The 22,309-nt window shown below is 43.6% G+C and overlaps 1 protein-coding gene across 8 annotated transcripts in view; it reads left to right on the top strand.

The window, feature by feature from the left end:
- LOC143829878 (tetraspanin-4) overlaps nt 1-22,309 on the top strand; it is a 724,382-nt gene that overhangs the window by 69,970 nt on the left and 632,103 nt on the right. The window contains exon 1 of one of the 8 annotated variants that reach the window (XM_077321423.1): nt 980-1,150. The exons of the other annotated variants lie outside the window; for them this stretch is intronic. Coding sequence (XP_077177538.1) covers nt 1,107-1,150 — 44 coding nt within the window. The 5' untranslated portion in view covers nt 980-1,106. Of the gene's footprint in view, nt 1-979; nt 1,151-22,309 lie in introns of those variants that run through there. 8 annotated transcript variants of the gene reach the window in all.

A 22,309-nucleotide genomic window follows, 5' to 3' on the forward strand; every position in this document is an offset into this window, starting at 1 on the left:
GAATCTTGAAGCGGTTTACAATCGCCTTCCCTTTCCTCTCCGCACAACAGACACCCTGTGAGGTAGGTGAGGCTGAGAGTGCCCTGATATTACTGCTCGGTCAGAAGAGCTTTATCAGTGCTGTGGCGAGCCCAAGGTTACCCAGCTGGTTGCATGTGGGGGAAGAGTGGGGAATCAAACCCGGCTAGCCAGATTAGAAGTCCACGCTCCTAACCACTATACGAAGAAATTGCTGATGAACCCCCTCCCATTCCTTCACATTCATGAAGTCTGCTCTTTATTATTAAAAAGAAACCTGGTATTCTTAGGGGTGCCTTGAGGCCAATTGTACATACCGGTAACAAAAAAAAATCTGATTTTGGCAAGCATCAAAAAATTATCACCTCTTGTGTTGAAAAGATGTTCCTGGGGGTTGGGGTGATCAGAGCAGAAGAAATTACCATTGTAGGGAGGTTTTCAGTTTTCTAGATAAAATATGTTTCAAATTTGTTAGGCAGCCAACTAATACTTGTATTACTAATATTATGTGCAATAATAATATATAAGGTTTGCCAAATCATTGTTGAAGAAATTCCTTGAGATTTTGTGTGGAACCTGAGGCAGGGTGGGCTGTCAGTGGGATACAATGTCATAGAATCCACCCTCCAAAAAGATCATTATCTACAGGGGAATTCTCTCTGCTATCCAGATTTCCAGCCCCCCCACCCCTGGAGATTGGCAACCCTATAATAGTTATAATAGTCATTTTGTATCAGTCATGAATTGGACTCCTATGGGGGAGGGATCTTTTGTCAGTTATCAAGTACCATGAACTTCACCTGATGTCAACATTGCCCAGTGCTTAGAAGTATTATTTCTTAATAGTGAAGTTCTTAAAATGGATGGACCTATATGCCATACACAAATGAATGTTATTTTCTTTACATTCAGCCCTTGTAATGGCACATTTCTCATTTTAATAACATTTTAGAACTGCCTGGCTTAAGGATGTTCACTTGAAAGATCTGCTGAAAATCTTGGCTTACATGGAAAATCTATTACATGAAGATATGATCTAAAATTTCATCAAACTCTTAAGATTTATTGTATCTCATCTGTCTTGAAGCATGAGTGCCTGGGAAAGAATGATATGTGGAGACCTGAAGCAAAGGTAGATTTTTAAAGAATGAAAAAAGAGGTTTGAAGTCTTGGGAAATATCTGTTCACTGGAACAAGAACATTTCTAAAATGTGTTTATACTTTTCCATCAAATAAGATGTACAAAATGTGAAACTGAAATAATTTTCTGTGAATCATGTTTCTCTTTTAGCTCTCCCACTGTTGTAAACAGCAGTTCCTTCTGGGCAACTAGTCTTCTTACATGTGATACATAAAATCCTTCAGGTTGACCATTTATTGTGTTGTAAGAGTGAAGGTCCCACTCCCTTTTGATCTTTGTGTTTGCCATTGGAAATCTGGGTCCTCAATGAAATAGTGTCTTGGGGGTACCAGGTGAAAACTGGCTGTTAGTGTTTTCTGTTTATATTTAATTGATCTGACACCCTGGAGGGGATATGTTTGGCTCCTTTATAATCTGATTTCAGGCCTGGTTATGGGGCTGAAACAGTAATGGTCACCATGCCTGATGACCTGTGCCAGGAAATGGACAGGAATGTGACATTATTGAGTCACCTTTAGATTAAAGAACATTCAAAAGTGATAACCAGTGGTAACCTCTCCCCCCCACTGAGTGGAGCAGTTCACATCCTGTGCAGAATACAACTGCTGTAATCTTAAAATGATCAATGGGCAGTGCATGTATGGCAGGTTTTATCAGCATCAGTCATAGATTCAGTGTGGTATGGTGGTTATGAGTGGCAGCTTTTAATCTGGTGAGCCCACTCCTCCGGCCAGCTGGGTGGTCTTGAGCTCATCACAGCCCTGATAGTGCTGTTCTGATAGAGCAGTAATGTTGGGGCTCTCTCAGCCCCACCTACCTCACAGGGTGTATGTTGTGGGAAGAGTAAAGGAAGGTGATTTTAAGCTGGTTTGAGACTCCTGCTAGTAGAGAAAAGCAGAGTATAAAAACCAACTCTTATTCTATCCTTCTGAGACCAACTATCTAAGCTGGGAGGTGCCACTTTGTTGTGATAGTTCTGGTCCTTCCTGGAGGGTGGGTTTCAGAAGATGTTACGGGGGGACTGGTGCTTATCTCCTTGGCTTTTGGCCCCTTGGCTTTTGGCCAGTATCTATATGAAATAAGAGCCTCTTGTGGCGCAGAGTGGTAAGGCAGTAATCATGCAGTCTGAAAGCTCTGCCCATGAGGCTGGGAGTTAGATCCCAGCAGCTGGCTCAAGGTTGGCTCAGCCTTCCATCCTTCCGAGGTCGGTAAAATGAGTACCCAGCTTGCTGGGGGGTAAACGGTAATCTGGGGAAGACACTGGCAAACCACTCCGTATTGAGTCTGCCAAGAAAACGCTGGAGGGCGTCACCCCAAGGGTCAGATATTACCTGGTGCTTGCACAGGGGATACCTTTACCTTTACCTTTTATCTATATGAAACTGGGTGACATTCACATGCAGATACTACTCAGCTTTTTCTTGTGCTTCTAGTGGATCCCAGGGAGGCTGTAGAAACCCTGACCCAGTGAATGGAGGCAGTTTTGGAGTGGATGTGACCCTCTCGGTATGACCTGCTCATTCTTGATTTGGTAGTTTGTCAGAGTGATTTGCAATTGGGAGCTCTTAAAGTAGCTCTGGTGTCATGAACAGAACACTACCTGGTGAAGTTTCTCACAGGCTTCAACGTTCTGTGTGTGGGGTGGCCAGAATAGTATGTGGTCAGAGACTGATGAGTCCTGATAGCTTCTTGAAAGCTCTGCTTAGTTTGTGTGTGTGTGTGTGCGTGCAGTGGTTTTGTTATAGGGCTGTGAAAATGACTTGGCCTCTAAAACTAGCTTGATTGTTGTTGTTGTTGTTGTTAGGTGCGAAGTTGTGTCTAGATGCTGTCTAGATTTGCCATAGCTTTCCTCCCTAGGAGTAAGCATCTTTTAATTTCTTTGCTGCAGTCCCCATCTGCAGTGATCTTGGAGCCCAGGAAAATAAAATCTGTCACTATCTCCATTTCTTCCCCATCTATTTGCCAGGAAATGAGAGGGCCGGATGCCATGATCTTTGTTTTCTTGATGTCGAGTTTCAAGCCAACTTTTGCACTCCCCTCCTTCACCTGCATCAACAGGCTCTTTAGTTCCTCTTCACTTTCTGCCATTAGAGTGGTATCATCTGCATATCTGAGGTTGTTGATATTTCTCCCTGCAATCTTGATCCCAATTTGTGACTCCTCTAATCCCGCCTTTCTCATGATGTGCTCCGCATAAAAGTTAAATAGGCAAGGCGACAGTATACAGCCTTGCCGAACTCCTTTCTCAATTTTGAACCAATCAGTGATTCCATGTTCAGTTCTCACTGTTGCTTCTTGACCTGCATATAAGTTTCTCAAGAGACAAATAAGATGCTCTGGTATTCCCATCTCTTTAAGAACTTGCCATAATTTGTTGTGCTCCACACAATTAAAGGCTTTAGCATAGTCAATGAAGCAGAAGTAGATGTTCTTCTGGAACTCCCTGGCTTTCTCCATGATCCAGCGTATGTTGGCAATTTGATCTCTAGTTCCTCTGCCTCTTCGAAATCCTGCCTGTACTTCTGGAAGTTCTCGGTCCACATATTGCTGGAGCCTAGCTTGTAGGATAGTCTTTCCTAAATATTTGATAGGGTGTTGGACTAGATGGGCCATTGGCTTGATACAACATGGCTTCTCTCATGTTCAAGCTTTTAGGAGCTTATTTACACTTGGGTCTAAAGGGAGAGTTGGAGGAATCCTTGACAGCCTGCTTGAGCAGTTTGCTGAGCACTCAGCCCAGTGTTCCACCATTCTATAATGTTGTTATTGTTGAACTCTGGTGCTGGAGAAGACTCTTGTGAGTCCCTTGGACTGCAAGGCAAACAAACTGGTCAGTCCTGGAGGAGATCAGCCCTGACTGCTCCTTAGAAGGCCAAATCCTGAAGATGAAACTCAAATACTTTGGCCACCTCATGAGAAGGAAGCACTCCCTGGAGAAGAGCCTAATGCTGGGTGCGGTTGAGGGCAAAAGAAGAAGGGGACAACAGAGAATGAGGTGGCTGGATGGAGTCACTGAAGCAGTCGGTGCAAACTTAAATGGACTCCAGGGAATGGTAGAGGACAGGAAGGCCTGGAGGATCATTGTCCATGGGGTCGCGATGGGTCGGTCACCACTTTGCAATTAACAATAACAACAGCAACAACAATAACAACAGCATCCCTCTCATTTGGCATTTCCAATATCAATGGACTTTGCAGATGTCAGAGTTCAAAATGCTCTTGGGCTACTGCTATTCTATTTTGCTGAATACTTTTCAGCTTGTGCAACCTGAGAATGTGGACTTTCCATATATGGGTAATGCAAGAGGTAAGTGGAGCAATAAATGCCATCTTGAAATGGGGATGGAGACTATGGAAGGCCTACTCCTGAGGAAGATGATCTAGTCATTTTTGGCCAGTCTTAGTTTCCATGCTTAAGCAATGTGTGGGAACTGGAGAAGGGAGTCTTGGATGATTAACAACATGCTTTCCAGTCTGGCTTCCACTTTGTTTTCAGGACAGACCTTGTTGGTAGCATACAGTACCATTGAGTTACAGCCAGCTTATGGTGACCTGCTATAGGGTTTTCGAGGCAAGGGATGAACAGAGGTGGTTTGTCACTGCCTGCCTCTGTTTAGCAACCTTGAACTTTCTTGGTGGTCTCCTATCCAAGGACTAACCAGGAGCCTATCCTGCTTAGCATCAGATCTAATGGGATCAGGCTAGCTTGGGGCATCTAGGTCATAGAAAATACATACAACGAGCAGGAATATATCCCCTGAAGCTTTCTTTAGCTTTCAGTATCTTCTGCATGGTTATTCTCTGCGATCACATTGCTGATATGGTTCTAGGGTACAATTGCATAGCAGTTATGGTTCTTTCTGATGGCTACACTTTATGAGGCTGTGCTAGCAAACCACAATTTCGCCCCTCAAAAACCTACCTTGAAGGAGGCAGTCAGCTGGAGATCTGTTCTGGTGTTTACCTATTTCTTGCTCTATGTGATGGCCTCACTGATTGTGGCTGTGGGGCGTGTGTAGGCTTTTTGCTGGTTCTGGCTCTAGAAGCACCTGGTTTCTTCCTCTTCAGTGCCTGAAATTTTGAATCTGGCACTGTAAATCTGCCCCCCCCCCCCGATCAAAACATTTAAAATAAATGTATGATTGGCTAAGCAGAGAGTCAGGAATGCTAACTATATTGCTATGATTTCTACAGCAATCCAAGGTGAAGCTTTTTCTGTCATATGAATAAAATTATGGGGAAACAAGTCCGTGTTTGATGTCTTTATGTCAAGCTGCTGTTGACAGGTCCAGGAGCAGAACTACTTGGACCGGGGGGGCCCCAACAACAACCTGACAATTGTAGCTGTTGTCTTAAAGATCTTGCCTAATAGAAAGTGGAATTTGCATATTTTAAATAATAATAAGTTGGGGGTGTAATCAAAGTCTATGCTTCTCTGCAAGATTATATTATGTACATTGTCTTGTGAGGTGGAAAGATAAAGCCTGATTGTGATGAATCATGTTGTACTGCTCTGGTAGTGATATTTCATGAGCTGCCAGTCAATGAGTCTTCATGTAGCTTCCAACATTTCACAGACTAAAAACAACACTTTTGAGTACTTGTAAGACCCCCTAACCCTTGTCAGGGTGGATTGGTTTTAAATGAAAAGCAATTTAAACGAGTGACTTAATTCACCAAGAAAAGTCTAGTTTAAATGCAGTTTCCTTCAGATTGCTTAGATATTAATTGGATTGGAACTAGATAGAAACATTGTGCTTTCCAGGTTCTCAGACATTTGATCATCTAGCCTTTATCACACTTTTAATATCAGGATCCTCTTTTACAGAGTTTTAATCAGATGTACAAAGAGCACAGATGTACTTTGGCAACCTGTAAAGGGGAAAAAAGCGATGGAAACCAAAGACTGCTATAATCTGTGCATTACGTTGCAGCAGGAAAAAAATTCAGATATCAAACATGGAAGAATGAGGTCCATTCCGTACAACTTAACTGTAGCTGATGTTTTACAGTTTGTAAACGCTACATTTTTAACATTCCGCATGATGTTGTACACAAACTGCACACTCCAGCAACATTCCAGCGACATTCACTTTTTTTATAGCGCTTTGTAAAAAGTGGATTCCCCCTTTAAAAAAGTGCTTAACTCCTGAGAACAGTAGCACCACAAATTTAGAGTGCCTTGTTTGCAATTCCTGGAAGACCGGAAACATGTGCATTACCAGAAAAGCGCTATGAGTGCATGAACATTGCACTACAATTTGCACTGTGCGAAATGTCAAAATTCCACCACAAATTGTAGAGATTCGGGCTGCTGCGGACATCCAGAGACACTGGCAGATGTGCGGAATGCACCTGACAAATCTCTTTCACTATGGCCAAGGATACCAAGTAATTCAGATGTTGCAAATCTGGTGAGAAATTCAGATAGGGAGAATCTTATAAAAAGCAAGTATACTTCTCCGCCCTCCCCATGCTTAGCATCACAATGAATGCAGTTAGAATTGAGTGGGAGGAGAATTTTAAAAGGATCATTGTACACAAGGGTGGTCTTTTTTGTGATAGATACTGAGCTGCTGCCCCATCCTGGGTAGGCCCCTAACTGCCCCCTCAACAGAGCAGGGAAAGCTGGATTGACAGAAAGAAATAAGAAGCAGGCAAGGGAGAGACACAGGGTGGTGAGCAATGGATGGAAAAGGAGGAGAGAGGAGAGTGAGAACAAAACAGAGAAGTAAGGAAGAGAGAAAGAGCACCACTGGAGCATATGCCTGGGACAGGAGGAAGGGCACGAGGAAAGCCCTAGCCAGGCTGCACCTGGCCATGAGAAAGAGGTCATATTTAGTTTTGCCCTGTACATAGCAATGGTGAAGGCAGCATTTCTGAGTAGAGGATTGGGGAGAAGTTGCTTAATACTCTTTCCCCTCTGGCTGTTTTTCTGTTTAAAAAACAGCCCCTGGTAATTTCTAACACCTACAACATATTGATTACTGACCCATGGGCTCACACAGATGCCCTCTGCAATCTCTTGGAGACAGACCTGAGTGGTATGATATAGCTGGAAAATTGATGTTCTGCCTGGAATGAACCATTTCTTTGTTCACCTTCCTTCAATATCAAGGAAAGAACTCTGAAACAGGTATGTAGATATGAAGCTATTGCTTCCCCCCAAAGGCCTAGTATGTTTATGAAGCATTTTGTCATCATTATGCTGGCAACAGTGTAAGAGGGAAGGGTCATTTATTCATATGCTGTGGTGTCAGAGATTCTGGATGCTACGTTGTCAGGAAATCACACTGCTCAACTCTAGATCATAAACTTAACACTCCTGAATAAACCATTCATAATTTATTTGCTTCTTAAAGCTTGTCTGGTTGCAACTCCATTTCCGAAAGCAAGTGAAAGTCCAGATCTACAAGCCAGAATGGACTAGAAAGCAAATTAGAAAAAAACAGTGTACCAACTGAAACTATTTAAGGATCAAACAAATCAGGGGCACTCCATGACACTTGACTTCATTTGCTAACTTGAGACCAGAGATCCGTACCCTGCAAAGTACAGTGGGTGATTTCGAAAAGCAATTGCCGAACTACAGTGCCTTGGATCATGACAATCATCATGATTTTCAATATGCAATCCTAAAATATCTCTGTACTCCAATTATTTTGCTACCGCAGCTTTTCACATTGTGCTAATAACTTTGATAAATCATTAAAAATTATCTGAAAAAGAATGCCTTGCAAAATTCCCATCATTTCCCGTTGTTTGATTACAGGTAGAAAAGCAGCATTCTTTGCCTCTTTCTCTTACGTTGAACATGAAAACAGCCAGAAGGGAAAAGTCAAGCCGTCCCCTTCCCACTGGTCCTTTGGTGAAAATTGTTTTGGGGGAAGAAACGGGCAAAAGATACACTCAACTGTGCCTGAGGCAGGAGTCTCCCACAGTCAGGGAGCCCCTGATTTAGCCAAGGGGTGGGGTTAAAGTTGACCCCTTCTTTTCTTTCTTCCCTCCAGCTGTTATTTGCCCAATAGGGATAAACAATGTAAAATACAGAGGCTATCTTCCCCCTGCCAGAGTTAATAGCAGCTTGGAGGTGCTGATTTTTATCAGGAATATTATGGAGGAAAGGAATGTTTTAACACCCTGCCTCAGTACCACTTCTCTGATTTACTTACATGTTCCTTCATTACTTTTTAACATTGGAGATCTAGTCTTAGAGTCAACCTCTCATAAAGTACTCTTAATATCCATGAATATCTTCACAATTGTCAGAAAACATAAATTAAGAAAAACAGAACCTTTCCAAGGCAATTGGTACAATAAATTTTATATATCAATAATTTTTTAAGAACCAACCAAAACGGTTTCTAGATATACTCTGTTATCACAATTTTTCTTCGGTGGTTGATTCCTAAATACAAAATGTATAAATTAATAAAATTAAATTTAAGTTTTAACAATGCAGTAAAGAATTACTCCCACACACCTCCATAACCAGTTTGCAGTATCACACCTTACCTTATACTCTTACCAAGCTATTTTTATATATATAGATAGGCCACCGGCTCTGTAAAGTACTGTGGGGAACGTCAGTCAAAAAACATTCCCACTAGTTTAGGGCTACTATCCAAGTATAAATACAAAATCTTAACAGGCCCCACAGCAACATTCTTAAAGGTACACTACTCTTTTACAGAAACACTACTAGTATCCAAAAGTACTCCAGAATCAAAACTTACAGAAAGCAAGACATTTCTAAAGAAGTATTCACTCCTCTAGGGCTAGAAACCGTTTTGGTTGGTTCTTAAAAAATTATTGATATATAAAATTTATTGTACCAATTGCCTTGGAAAGGTTCTGTTTTTCTCTGTTTATGTTTTGAACCTTTCTTCCTTTCTCGTATTAGAAAACATAAATTAAGCAACTCTTCTCTTCCTCCCTCCTGCATTGGTTTTGGTGCTCCAAAATGTAGTCATTGATCTATCTACTTTCCCATCTAGACAGAGATAGCCAGGATAGCCAGCAACTCTTTTTCAAGGAGCAAGCCTTTTTTTTTGGGGGGGGGGGATATTATTAGGCACTTATGACTGCAACTTATATCCCTTCTGATTACCCAGTTTCCTAGCTAATCATGAAAATATTCTGTAATGTCTCACAGGTTTCCAGTTAGAGACCCTTTCACTCTCCAATTGACCAAAATAAGCAGCTGACTTTTTTTTTAAACACTCTTTAATCATTTTGGGACAGATTATGTTAAACAGGAAATCTTTGATTTGATTTCCTGATGACTTAAAAAAAACTATGAAATTATTCTAATGATTTAAAGGTTTTTGTCTTTCCCTTTCTTTGAGAAGAGCAGCAAGGAAGGGGATGTTCAACCCTCCCCCTTGTCATTGTCCTGATCAAAACATGGTCACCAGGCTGCTGACTACTCCTGTGAAGAAATCCTTTTTCTTTACTGTGGAGGTTTTAAATTGAGCATTTTAGCCATTTCCTCTCTTCTGGGCCAAAATCAGACAGGAGAGGAGAGGTTTGGGCAGTGACTTGCTAGGCTCACATCCGCTTACCTTTTTACAAATACTAATTAATCTAAAGACAATAGAATGGTCAAATGCTCCCCTTCCTCCAAGTAGAAAACAAAGTTTGGGAGGTTTTAAATGCTAGACTGACTCCAGGAAGGAGATTCCTGGAGATTGCCAGAGTAGGCTTCTCTGGCCTCAGATAAGGGGTGTGGAGAAACCATAAAAACCCCTTGCACCAATGAAGAGGTCTCTATTGCACTGGATCCATCAGAAGTCTGACCTTGAGGGGGATTTGTGAAATTAATTTTATAGTTTTAGCTAAGATGAGTAATTCAAAGTTATGGAATGCATATACACAAACAACAGTATTACTGTATTAAAAGTTAAACTGGCCAGCCCCATGTAAATGAAGAAAGCAGCATAGTGGGACCAGCCAGGAAGAAGAAGGATACCCCTCCGTATCTGGGGGAATCCCATGCAGGCAGAAACATACTGATTTCCCCCTGCATGTAAAAAAAAAAAGGTAACACTGCCCATTAAAATGAAGAGAAAGAAGACTGCCATTTCTACATGCAAAAATAATCTTTCACTATTAGCCAGAGAATGACACAGGGAAATACTGGTTTTGGTTGGTTTGGGTAGCCAGCCCCTGTGTTTTCTATAACAGCACAGGTTTTTGAGTGGCTAGCCTACCACCATGTTGTTAAATGAAGGACTAAGATGCTTCTCCTCCTCAAGTCTGCAATGGGAAGGTTGAATAGTGCTCCCACACTCCTGCTCCAGATGGACTGTTAAGATGAGAGCCTTCCTATTAGGGACTGTACATGGACTGCAACTTTTGTGGTGGATCCCCACTTGGATTGTACTCATTAGATGTATTGTTTCCACTTAGCTTCAGCTGAAAAATGTTTCCTGTGGTTGTATGAAAAATGAGTCTTTTCTGTAAAGGTCATGTATCAATGAAGACTAAAACAATTACTCCAGCATCCCTCACGATGACAATCAAAATTAATGCTGCTGGAAACAACAGAATGAGGTAATGGTTGGTTTTGCTGTTGAATCAGGAAGAAAGAGCATGTCCCCAAAGAAAGGCAATATCCCACTGGTGGCGCTTCCTGGGGAAACAGGCTGCCAGACATGGACCTTCCCCTGCCAGACATGGACCTTCAGCTTCATGTCCCAGGACTTCAGAGCTAGATTCAGAAGAGTCATCCTGTGTTTATGAGGCAGCCATGGGTACTCTTGAATCTCTATGATGAGCAGTTTGCTGCAGGCTCCAGCACTGTCTGGGGCAAGGAAGAGCCATCATCCCCTGGAACAGAAGTCTTAAGAAAACCACCAAAGGAGCCGTATCAGTTTCCCTTTCTGAATTCTGAAAGCCAGAGGCATGTCTATTGGATCAATGTGTTAGCCCAGACCTTAATAAGGGACCTTCCCAGTCCCTCCACCTCAGTAACAGTGATGCTAATGAGCCCAATTATTAGCATATTTTGAAGAGTGCCTTTCTGGTAACAAGCGGCCTTCCTGTCTATAGTATGATTCCTGAGGAAATATCTTGCACTTAAATATGATAGATATATGGACCCACTAGTGCTCCAGGAAGCAGGGGTGGGCGGGGGAAGCTGAGCAACCAGGTATAAAGCCTTACAGCTGGTGTCTGGAGTTTGCTGTTGCACAGCTACTTGTTGACCATCTATGTGTATTCAAGCTTCAGCTCTTGCTACCTGCTGGACAGCACCTCTGCTCTTTTAGCAAACCTAGCTAGCCCTGTTGGACAGCTCCCCTGCCTCTGCAAAGCAGAATTCTGAGCCTCCCAGTGCTACAGTGTTAGTGGGTACAGGGCATCCACTCAAATGTGTAGCGGCAATGATCTGGAAAGAGTATGTTGTGCTTTAAAAATGAAGGTCCAAATTTATTTCCCCCTATTTTTAATATGTCATTGATGGTGTCTGTACCTTCATCCAGAAACTGGCATTAAGGGTATTTTTGACCAAGACCTGACCATATCTACTATGACAAGCTCTCATTTGGATTACTGTAATATCCCCAATGTGAGCCTACTTTTGAAAGGTGTTAGGAGACAGGCCATAGAGCTCTAGAGCACCTCTCATAAAGGAGCTGTGCAAGTATCAGTTTGTAGTTCAAAGCACTGGTGCTGGTTTGTGAAGTCTAACCGTGTTCCATACAGGTTAAGTCTGAAGGGGTATACTTCTCTCTTGCATACTTCCACTTATGTCTTCTGATCTATAAGGAACCCTTTTTTCATGTTCTCTCCTCTTGTGATGGAGCCAGGAAAGAGCTCTTTAACTACTTAGCTCTGGAACTCAGGCTTGTAACTTATCTTAAGGTCACTTCTCATCTTTCTCATTACACAATGCTCCATAGAGGAAAACTGTAAAACTTCTGTGTCATGAGATCCTCTTACTCATGTATAACTTGCTTGCTAGCCCACTACATGCAGCATATACAAGTTGAAGTCAACATTCATAGAAGAGAGGAACTGGCCCCAACCCCACCTGCATATGACTGCTGGGAAATGTAAGCATGCCGAGGAAGTATGGGCTTCCTCTTAATGACTGGAAATGCTAATAAAAGCAGCATTTCCAATCACAGGGAATGGTGCCTGCCTGAGGTGATTTCCTACATATATAGAATTAGCTTCAAAGCCTATTTAAAATAAATGGGCTTTGAAAGGGGAGAAGGGGGAAGGGAAGGAGAAGGCTCCCCCTGCATCATATCTGATTGTGGCTGTCCTCGGTGGTGTAGCAGTAGGCGATGCTCCAGGAAGGCCCCTTGCCTTGGCAGGCTTCCTGGGGCCAGGGGCGGCTCTCCACTGGTGCACCTGGTGGGGGGGCCCTTGCAGCTGTCCCTTGCCCCGGGAAGGCCTTTTGAGGCCTTCCCAGGGCCGGGGACAGGTCTTCAGTGGCGCGGACAGAGGGGAGGGCCCTTGCAGCTGTGCTATGGCCCAGGAAGGCCTTTTGAGGCCTTTCTGGGCCCAGGGGCAAACCCAAGGGCCCTCCACACTGGGCGTGCCAGCGGAGAGCTGCCCCTGAGCCCGGGAAGGCCTCTTGCCACGATGAGATGTCACGACAGATGCTGCAAAAGGCCTTCCTGGACCCAGAAGCAGTGTGGGTGGGAGCTGTCCGGGTGGGCCAATCTGATTGGCCCTATTCCATCTTGGACAGCTAGACTCACTCCACCCCAGGAAAACATAGCAAGGGTAAAGCATGGCTGTAATAAAAAGAAACATAAAGCAATGCTAGCTAGAGAAGAAGATCCCTCCTATTTTATTGGGTTTAGGGATGGGACAGTCTCTGTCCTCTGTGAGCTTACTGAGGCTCATTCCTCCAAGGTTTGAGACTGGACAAAGACTAGACAAAGGGACATAGAGCTGGAATATCTCTCTTTCTGGGACTGAGCTGAGAAATCCCCCTTCTCTTTTTTGGACCAATGATAACTGAGAGGCACACTTCATTTTCCACCACAAAACACTTTATCAATCATATTCTTAGTTGTGGACCAGAGGTAATGGAGCAAGCTGGCTCGTTAATACCTTCCAGACAAGAGCCTGGCTGTCTATCAAGGGCAGGTGGCAGTCTAGAGGATGTTTTACTGCAAGTTCTGGACTTCCCCAAGTCACCCTAAATCACCCTAAAATTGCCACTCTGCCTTTAGTGGTACAGATTCCCCATATCAGCAAATAAATGCTGGAATGGGGAACACTTTCTCAATTTCTTTTTACCCTTGAGAAACCTCTTAAACATTCTTCAGGGTTTGAGAAACTCCAGAAGTGGTGTGATCATGCAGAATATGGTTGGGAAACATAGTTGTGTACATGCCCACCTGGGGCTGCTCCGCTTCCCACCCTCTCCAGGTACATCACAGGCCATTTTGGGAGGCGGGGAAGGCTGACACAACCATATATGGTCATGTAACGCGATAATGGCCCTCTCAATTCCTGGCAAATAGAAGGGGAAGAAATGGAGGTAGTGACAGATTTTATTTTCCTGGGCTCCAAGATCATTGCAGATGGGGACTGCAGCAAAGAAATTAAAAGACGCTTGCTCCTGGGGAGGAAAGCTATGGCAAATCTAGACAGCATCCTAAAAAGCAGAGACATCACTCTGCCAACAAAAGTGCATCTAGTTAAGACTATGGTCTTCTCAGTTGCAATATATGGCTGTGAAAGTTGGACCATAAGGAAGGCTGAGCGTCAAAGAATTGAGGCTTTTGGACTCTGGTGCTGGAGAAGACTCTTGCGAATCCCTTGGACTGCAAGGTGAACAAACCAGTCAGTCCTAGAGGAGATCAGCCCTGACTGCTCATTAGAAGGCCAGATCCTGAAGATGAAACTCAAATATTTTGGCCACCTCATGAGAAGGAAGGACTCCCTGGAGAAGAGCGATTGAGGGCAAAAGAAGAAGGGGACGGCAGAGAACGAGGTGGCTGGATGGAGTCACTGGAGCAGCCGGTGCGAACTTAAATGGACTCCGGGGAATGGTAGAGGACAGGAAGGCCAGGAGGATCATTGTCCATGGGGTCGCGATGGGTCGGACACAACTTCGCACCTAACAACAACAACAACAACAATAACGTGATAAATGTTTAGCAAATTTAAAATATATGTATAAAATTAAATAACTCCCATTTATTTAGGAAACCTTTCCAGGGCCATCAAGAGCCCCCAGGGTTTCATGAAACTCTTGTTGAGTAGCCTGGTATTAGCATCAGAGTAACCCCCATTCATAACAGGAGCATCATGCAGCTGGCTGTCTTCTGTAATTGATTTCCTTTTATTTATACTTTGGAGTATGCAAATACATTTATGGTCTGTGCCAGCATTTTGACTTCCTGTGGGCATGAGTAACCTGGTTTGACAAACAAATTTCTTGCTACTTTCTAAGAGTGTGAGGAAAGATATTAATCCTACTGATGTCTGATGAAAGTCTAGGTCAATAGATGTCCATATTTACTCACTAGCTATGCCTCCCAATCTCTGAAAACCTCACTCAGCTGCTCTTGTGTGTAAAGACTTGTGCTTCAGCTGTAGTTGACTACTGGCTGTGTTTTCCTCAGGGGACCTGTTACTAATGCATGTTTTGTTTTCAAGCCTCCTTCCATTTGATTAATAACACTCATGAAGTTTTTTTTTAAGGATGCATAAGAACTAGGTTACATAAGTGACAAACATTTGTAATCTCTCTCTTCTAGTCCATAAGATAAATTAGGTGAAAGAGGTATTAGACTGTGGGAGGCAAATGGGACACTCAGCAGGAGAGCAAGCATGCTTTACTCCCTGACCCTCAGGTATAATAAATTGCCAAGATCTTTTTGTGCCTCTGTATACATTCATGATGAAATGTTATGCAACATTCTGGTCACATCCACATTAAAAACATGCATGCATCATGCGGCACCTTAAAATCTAACACAGCTGTTGTGTTTTAACCTTTTGTGACTCATTTAAGGTACAGTAAGACTTAAATGGACTCTGGGGAATGGCAGAGGCCAGGAAGGCCTGGAGGATCATTGTCCATGGGGTCGTGATGGGTCGGACATGACTTTGCACCTAACAACAACAAGGCTTTATGCTGTTTTGGCTGCACTTGTGTGAGAACCTATTAATAATGATATCACAGAACTGGACAGGATGCAGAGAAAGGCAATCCTTCTAGTAGTTTTTACCTTAACATCTTAATGGGTCTGGTTTAAGAGTGTCTGTCTGTTCCCATTTGCTCCCCCAATATACCTTTCAATTATTCTCTTGTAAAGTTCCTAAGGCATTCCTACTATTTGAAATTCACTAAGATGTTATTAAGACTGGGACCGTTTAGTCTTCTTGGAAACTTGGAAAATCCTTTTTTGTGATAGATACTGAGGTTGGTTTATAGTTTTATGAATGTAAACTTCACTGATCATTCTGCCAAGATGGGTTAATCTCTGATGATATGATATTGTTTCATTTGTATTGGATTTTGGTTTTATTGGAAGTTGCTCTGAGAATCTTTTGTGCTGGTTGCTGTGGTATTAAATTGCAGAAATGGAAATAAGTGACTCAAAATGACCAAGGATTGGAACATATTCCCCTTGGTGGCTCTGGTGAAAGAAGAAAGGTAGGGTATACATTTTAACAACACAATATTTTCTGTAAAGGGTACAGTGCTGGATTTTTTTTAGTTCATGGAAACCCCCCACAAAGTATAGCGTTTCATAAATGTATGAATTTAATTGTTTTTATATCTCACCTTTCTCCCCAAAGTAGCTTACCTTGTGTTCTACTCCATTTTAGCCTCATAAGCTTTGTGAAGTAGGCGAGGCTGACAGTGCATGAGTATCCCAAGGTCATTCAGCAAGCTTCCACAGCAGAATGGGGATTTGAGCATAGGTCTCCCAGACCCTGGCTAAACACTTTACAGCTCTGAGTAATATAAAAAAAACAGTTTTCTCAGTCTCACATAATTCTAGAAATTGGGATTCCCCAGGCAAATTAGCTACCGTTTCAGAACAGACTAAAGGAAGTACTTCCTCATGAGCAGCTATCATGAGACAATAATAGAAAAACAAACTTTTTCATCTGTACACCGCCCGTGGCGCCGCGGGCGCCACGGACTAAATAAAACAGTAAGGGGTTCTGGGGCGGGATGTGTCCGGGATGAGGAAGGGTCCGGATTGGACCCTTCCTCATGACAGACAACCGGAGGGACCAAACGGCAGGCGCGAAGCGCCTGCCGATTGGTCCCTCCGATTCCCAGCCCCAGCAACTGCGAGCCGCGCTCAGCGCGGCTCGCAGTTGCTCCCGGCCTGACGTGGTGAGAGGCGCGAAGCGTCTCTCACCGCGTCAGGCCGGCCCCAAGGAAGCCCCCGCCGCAAACACAACACAAGACTCCAGCCGCCGAGAAGCTGCAGAAAAAAAAAAAACACCCCCGGAGGAGCCTTTCGCCGCTAGCGCGACGAGAGGCAGCAGAAAAAAAAACCCCTGTAGGAGCTCCAAGCCGCCGCGCCGACGAGAGCTAGCAGAAAAAAAAAACCCTGCAGGAGCCTTTCACAGCTCCAAGCAGCAGAAAAAAAACCCCGGAAGGAGCCTTTCGCAGATCCAAGCAGCAGAAAAAAAAACCCTGTAGGAGCCTTTCGCAGATCCAAGCAGCAGAAAACAAAACCCTGAAGGAGCCTTTCCCAGCTCCAAGCAGCAGGAAAAAAAACCCCTGTAGGAGCTCCAAGCCGGCACGCCCACGAGAGCTAGCAGAAAAAAAAAACCCTGCAGGAGCCTTTCACAGATCCAAGCAGCAGAACAAAAAACCCTGTAGGAGCCTTTCGCAGATCCAAGCAGCAGAAAACAAAACCCTGAAGGAGCCTTTCCCAGCTCCAAGCAGCAGCTCCCTGTAGGAGCTCCAAGCCGGCACGCCCACGAGAGCTAGCAGAAAAAAAAAACCCTGCAGGAGCCTTTCACAGATCCAAGCAGCAGAAAAAAAAACCCTGTAGGAGCCTTTCGCAGATCCAAGCAGCAGAAAACAAAACCCTGAAGGAGCCTTTCCCAGCTCCAAGCAGCAGGAAAAAAACCCCTGTAGGAGCTCCAAGCCGGCACGCCCACGAGAGCTAGCAGAAAAAAAAAACCCTGCAGGAGCCTTTCACAGATCCAAGCAGCAGAAAAAAAACCCCGGAAGGAGCCTTTCGCAGATCCAAGCAGCAGAAAACAAAACCCTGTAGGAGCCTTTCCCAGCTCCAAGCAGCAGAAAACAAAAAAACCCTGTCGGAGCCTTTCACAGCTCCACGCAGCAGAAAAAAAAACACCTCCTGGTGTCCCCTGGGTCCTAGCGCCCATTGCATTCCTGGTTGCAATGGGCTTTCTTGCTAGTCTTCTATATGGGCAAACTGAATACCTATGTATCATAATGATAAATCTAATATCTAGGAGGACAGAAAGCTGTAATGCTAGAATAAAGTTTCATCTAGGTGAAGGAGGCATTTACTCTTCTGTGAAATGTTTGGTTTGCATGATTTTGAAGTTTGGTGTTTTCTGAAGGTTAGCAGGTTTTGAGTTGCCAAAGTTGAAATAAGTTTTCCAGCAGAAGAGACCTAGATAAATATAGTGCAGTCAGGAATATTGCACAGTCCGTTGTTTCTTAAAGCTGCTTGTTTACCAAAAATTTAATATGAGTGGTCTGAAGCAATATGTTGGCTCCTGCAAAAAAGCCAGTGTAATTCATTGTTGAGTCTGCTTATCACTCTCTTTTGTCTATTACTCCTTGGAAAGTCCATCTGGTTGTCATGGCAACAAGGCACCAGGACAGAAGGAAGTGCTTAGCTGGCTCTTGCTCCAGTGTGAAATTGCCAGTGGGCTGAAGCTCTTCCCAGTCCAACCTTCTAACCCAGCCAGAAGGTTTTTAAGCACGATGTTTTAAAGGTTGCTGGGAGGCAACATCTATTTAATTCCTATTTCAGGGCAAAGTTATTGGGATGTTTGTGAACACTGGAGCAGAAAAGTGATTTCCAAATGGTGGAGCAAGATGTTGGACAACTTCTACGGTCTTCCTTTCATTTAGGCAATAGATCTTAGTTACAGTTCAGCCCAAGTGGCCGGTGGTTTTAGCATCTTGCATGATCTGGCCTTGATATTTTTTCCTTCCTTGTCCATTGAGGTTTTCCCTTCTTCTTGACCATTCAGCCTAAGCCCAGGGATTCTAACTGGCTTCCTCCCCTACTCAGAGCCTGATCGAGATTGAAGCTCATAGCTTCAGTCTTGCTGCTCACTAAAATTGCAAGGGAGGGAGATGTTGCTTGGGGCCATCTTGGTGCCACTTGTCAAAAGGACAACAGATCTTCTGCCAAAGTTCAGCTCAAGTGACTAGCACTGGTAGACTCCTGCAAGATCTGACACCTTCATATTATGTCCTTTCTCATCCATGAAGGACAAAGCCAAGTCCCCTGTTCTTTTTGGGGGGAGGGGTACCAAGTTGAATGTTACCTGTAAAACAGTAACCTTCTAATGCGTACATTTATGCATACCCAGCTTTAAGGTAAACATGCTTCTGAATTCCTCCCTAACCTAAATTTCCCCTGGAATCTGCTGTTCCAAAGTGAAATGTCCATGTAAAGAAATAGAACGCAAATGTGTTTTCATCCATCTTCTGATGGTGGGTTCTGGATTTTTTGTACACGGATACTTGTTAAATACACGGATACTTGTTAAATATAGTAGTTGCAACCTGTAACATCATGTGCACATTTACACAAAGTGACCTATATTTACAGTGGGTTATTAGGAACCTACCAGATGGAATAACTGATGCAGCAAAATTGTAGAACAGATATGGAATAGCACAAGTGACATTTGTCCAGCCCTACCAAGAGCTTGAGGACACACTAAATGACAGACTGGCTCATTGCAGCTGGCAGAGGTATGGCTCCAGTTCCATTCTTTGCGAATAAAAGGCTGCTTTTGGAGGGAAAGGGTCCCTTTTTGGCCACCTAGTAGTCAGATTGAGTGGTGCCATGAACACCTTCTTGCCACATTATTAAAAGCCGGCTGCAAGAGTAGCAGGGAATCCAAGGTGTGCCAAGTGGCTTCCCTTGCCTTGACAGGACACTATGGACATATCATTGTTGTGTGAGATCCTTATGTGGCATGTGTGTGCTGCTGTATGGGCAGAAGGAAAGCACAGGGACAATGACCATTGGCCACTGCTGTGCTGGCAGGGGAGCTGAGTTCCCTGACTGATGATAGGGACTTTTGTGCAGCTTTGAGGCCTTCAGTTCTCATCCTGTGTGCTGCAGTTGCAGAATCTCAGAACTGATAACAGTGGCCTCTAAATGGTGTGGTTGCTGAGACATTGCAGGCTGTTCATGCAGTTCTTTAGTAATGCAGAATGTCTTCCATCCTGTGTGATTAACAGAGACTATGTGCCATGCCCACAACACCTACTGGATCTGGCGAGCATGGCATATCATGCAGTCCCAAAACTGTGTGGGCAGAAGCTGTCTTGGTTACCAGAATACTGTGGGAGCAACAGCAGAATGGTAGCAGCCAGTGTGGGTAATGGTTTAAAAACTGGGCCTTAGAGTCAAAGGAATGATGTTGGAAGCCGGGTTTTTTAGGGGCATGGGTGGGCGTGGGGGAAGAAATTAAATTGCAAATCATTCTTTTGGCAGATTGGAGCCTTTGGAGGGAATATTACCAGTTAGAATACAATTAAAGAATAGAGCTGCAAGTGAGAGTTCCTGCGTCCCCCACCCCCTTTTGACAATTTACGGCATTTATCTGTGCTTCCTTGTTAGAGGAATCTCCATGTTTAGAACCCGGGCTGTGAATCAGAGTTTATGGTAATAATCAGCTTGCATAAAAATTACAGGGACTGAAGAAATGAAATACCAGAATCTGTAGAATGCAAGAATCTGTCTTCCTTACTGCACTCTCATTTTTTAAAAGAGATTTTTCTTTCTAAAGAACAGCTCTCTTGGCTTGCGATGCAGAATTGGTATCGTTTTATGAAATGCTAATGTAATGCAGAGTTGATTTTTGAATGCTGCAACTTGTTTTTCTTTAAACCGACTTTCCCCACCATTGTTGCTGAATAGAAAACAGCTTCACTAACATGTTCACTGTGAGGAACGGACACCTTTTTATTGCCTGAACTTTCAGTGTGTTTAGCATTGGGGTTGGTTCGTGATCCGAAAGCCGCCTTCTCTTGTTAGTAATTCATCCTTATGTTTTGGGGGAAAAATTGTATGTGTCCCCTGAGAGACACAGTTACGTTGTACTGTGGATGTAATCTGACTTTCCTTGCTTACAGAACTGCAGCACTGCTGGATCAGATGACACTTGGAGCACACACAGCAGTGGCACAGGTTTCTGGCAGCGACCTTGAAGCCTAGAAACTTGTTTTGCTTTATCCTTCCTTCAAAACAAATGGAAGTCTGAGGAAAGGAAGGAACGAATTAACAGAAACCGTCTCAACCCGTAGGTTGAGCAAGCGTGATGTAGCAAATTGCCACACTGATTTATGAAGATGCAAGCTGAGACTATCTTTTCTTGGCACCGGTGGCACTTCATTAAAGTTCAGCACTGCATTGGGTTTAGTTGTATTTGTGGCAGGAAGCTCAAGCACAGATCCGAAGCACAACTCTGTCTTCCTGCTTGCTGACTTTAACAGTGTGTATTTCTTATTTGCAGTCAGAATACATTTCTGGTTTTGTTAACACATGTTTGCAAATGCCCTGACATTTAGAACTGCAAAATCTTTTGGTGGCATCTATCTTTTGGTACTGGCATGAAATTCCTCTACCTGCCTGAACAGGGGAGCTGTTGGATTTTTCATTGCACTTATGTCTCAAATTGCAGTGTCTGAAATTGCAGTGAAGCCAGTAGAAACTGAGCAAGGGAAATATTGTTTGGCACATCCCAGAAACCACTTTTGCACCCAGTATACTTCTCATGCTAAAGGGAGCTTTTTTTTTTCTTAGCCACATCTTTATGTGGTCCAATTTCAAGTTTGCCTTTAAAACCTACATTCTCTTTTTGATTCCAAGCCTAACCTTTCATCTTGCAGCATGCTGGATGGAGATCTCCTGTGGACTGAAAGGCTTCCCTGTCAGTTTCAGGGTTGGGGGGAATCTTCCTTGCTGCTTCTACATGCCTCCTTTAAAAAGATCACAATGATAGTTCTTATCAAATTCTATTTGGATCACATCTTACGAAACTTATTGAATAGAATGCCTTCTTACAAAGTTTTTGCATGACTGTTTCCTTTTCCATCCTGAGAACTGTCATTCTGCTCCCCCCGCCCCCCTCCCCCACTCACCCTTGGATGCCTTATCCAGCCTGTTCCCACTGCTCTTACTGTATAGTACCACACAGGAGTTGTCTGTCTCTCTGCCTGTCAAAGTAAACACAGGAAAGAACAATCTAAGAACAAATCTAAATAATCATGTTATACTGCCAGCTTTACCTGGAGCCAGCAGTATGGTGTAGTAATTAGAGCATTGGACTGGGACCTGAGAATACTTTGGCTCAAGTTCCCTCCCAGCCCTGAAACTTGTGTGTGACCTTGGGGGGGGGGGCACTCACTCTCCATGTAACAATAGAATGGAGATGAAAATGAAGGAGAGGGGAATTATAGATGCTGCTTCATGCCGACTTGAGCTCCTTGGGGAAGGATACTCTTAATGCTAGCCGTGTGCAATGTGTATGGTCTTGAAGGGACATGATACAAGTGCTTGGCTGATGCTAATCTGGGAAGGGTCTCTTAGTGCTTAGATGGCAGACCAGCTTAGGACTCTTATGTACATATCATCTTGGGATCCTAGGATGAATGTGTGTGTGCATAAATGTAATATTAATATCAGTGAAGTGGTTTCTTTCACTAGATAAAAGAAAAGTGGGAGGCGGCAGGCATGGATTGACCATGAGGAGTGAAAACACTTTTAAGCAAACACTTCTTTTAATTTCTTTTAAATATTTAGAACTGCTTTTCTCTATGGGGATCAGAAGTGGCTTATAATATAATTCTCCCTTCCTCCTCAAAACAGCTCTGTGAGGTAACTTAGACTGAGAGTGTGTGACTAGCCTGTCACCCAGTGTGGTTCTGTGGTGATGTGGGGGCTGGAACCTGGTCTCCTAGATCTTAGTCTGACACTC

Source organism: Paroedura picta, chromosome 2 (assembly GCF_049243985.1).
Source record: "Paroedura picta isolate Pp20150507F chromosome 2, Ppicta_v3.0, whole genome shotgun sequence".
NCBI lineage: Eukaryota > Metazoa > Chordata > Lepidosauria > Squamata > Gekkonidae > Paroedura > Paroedura picta.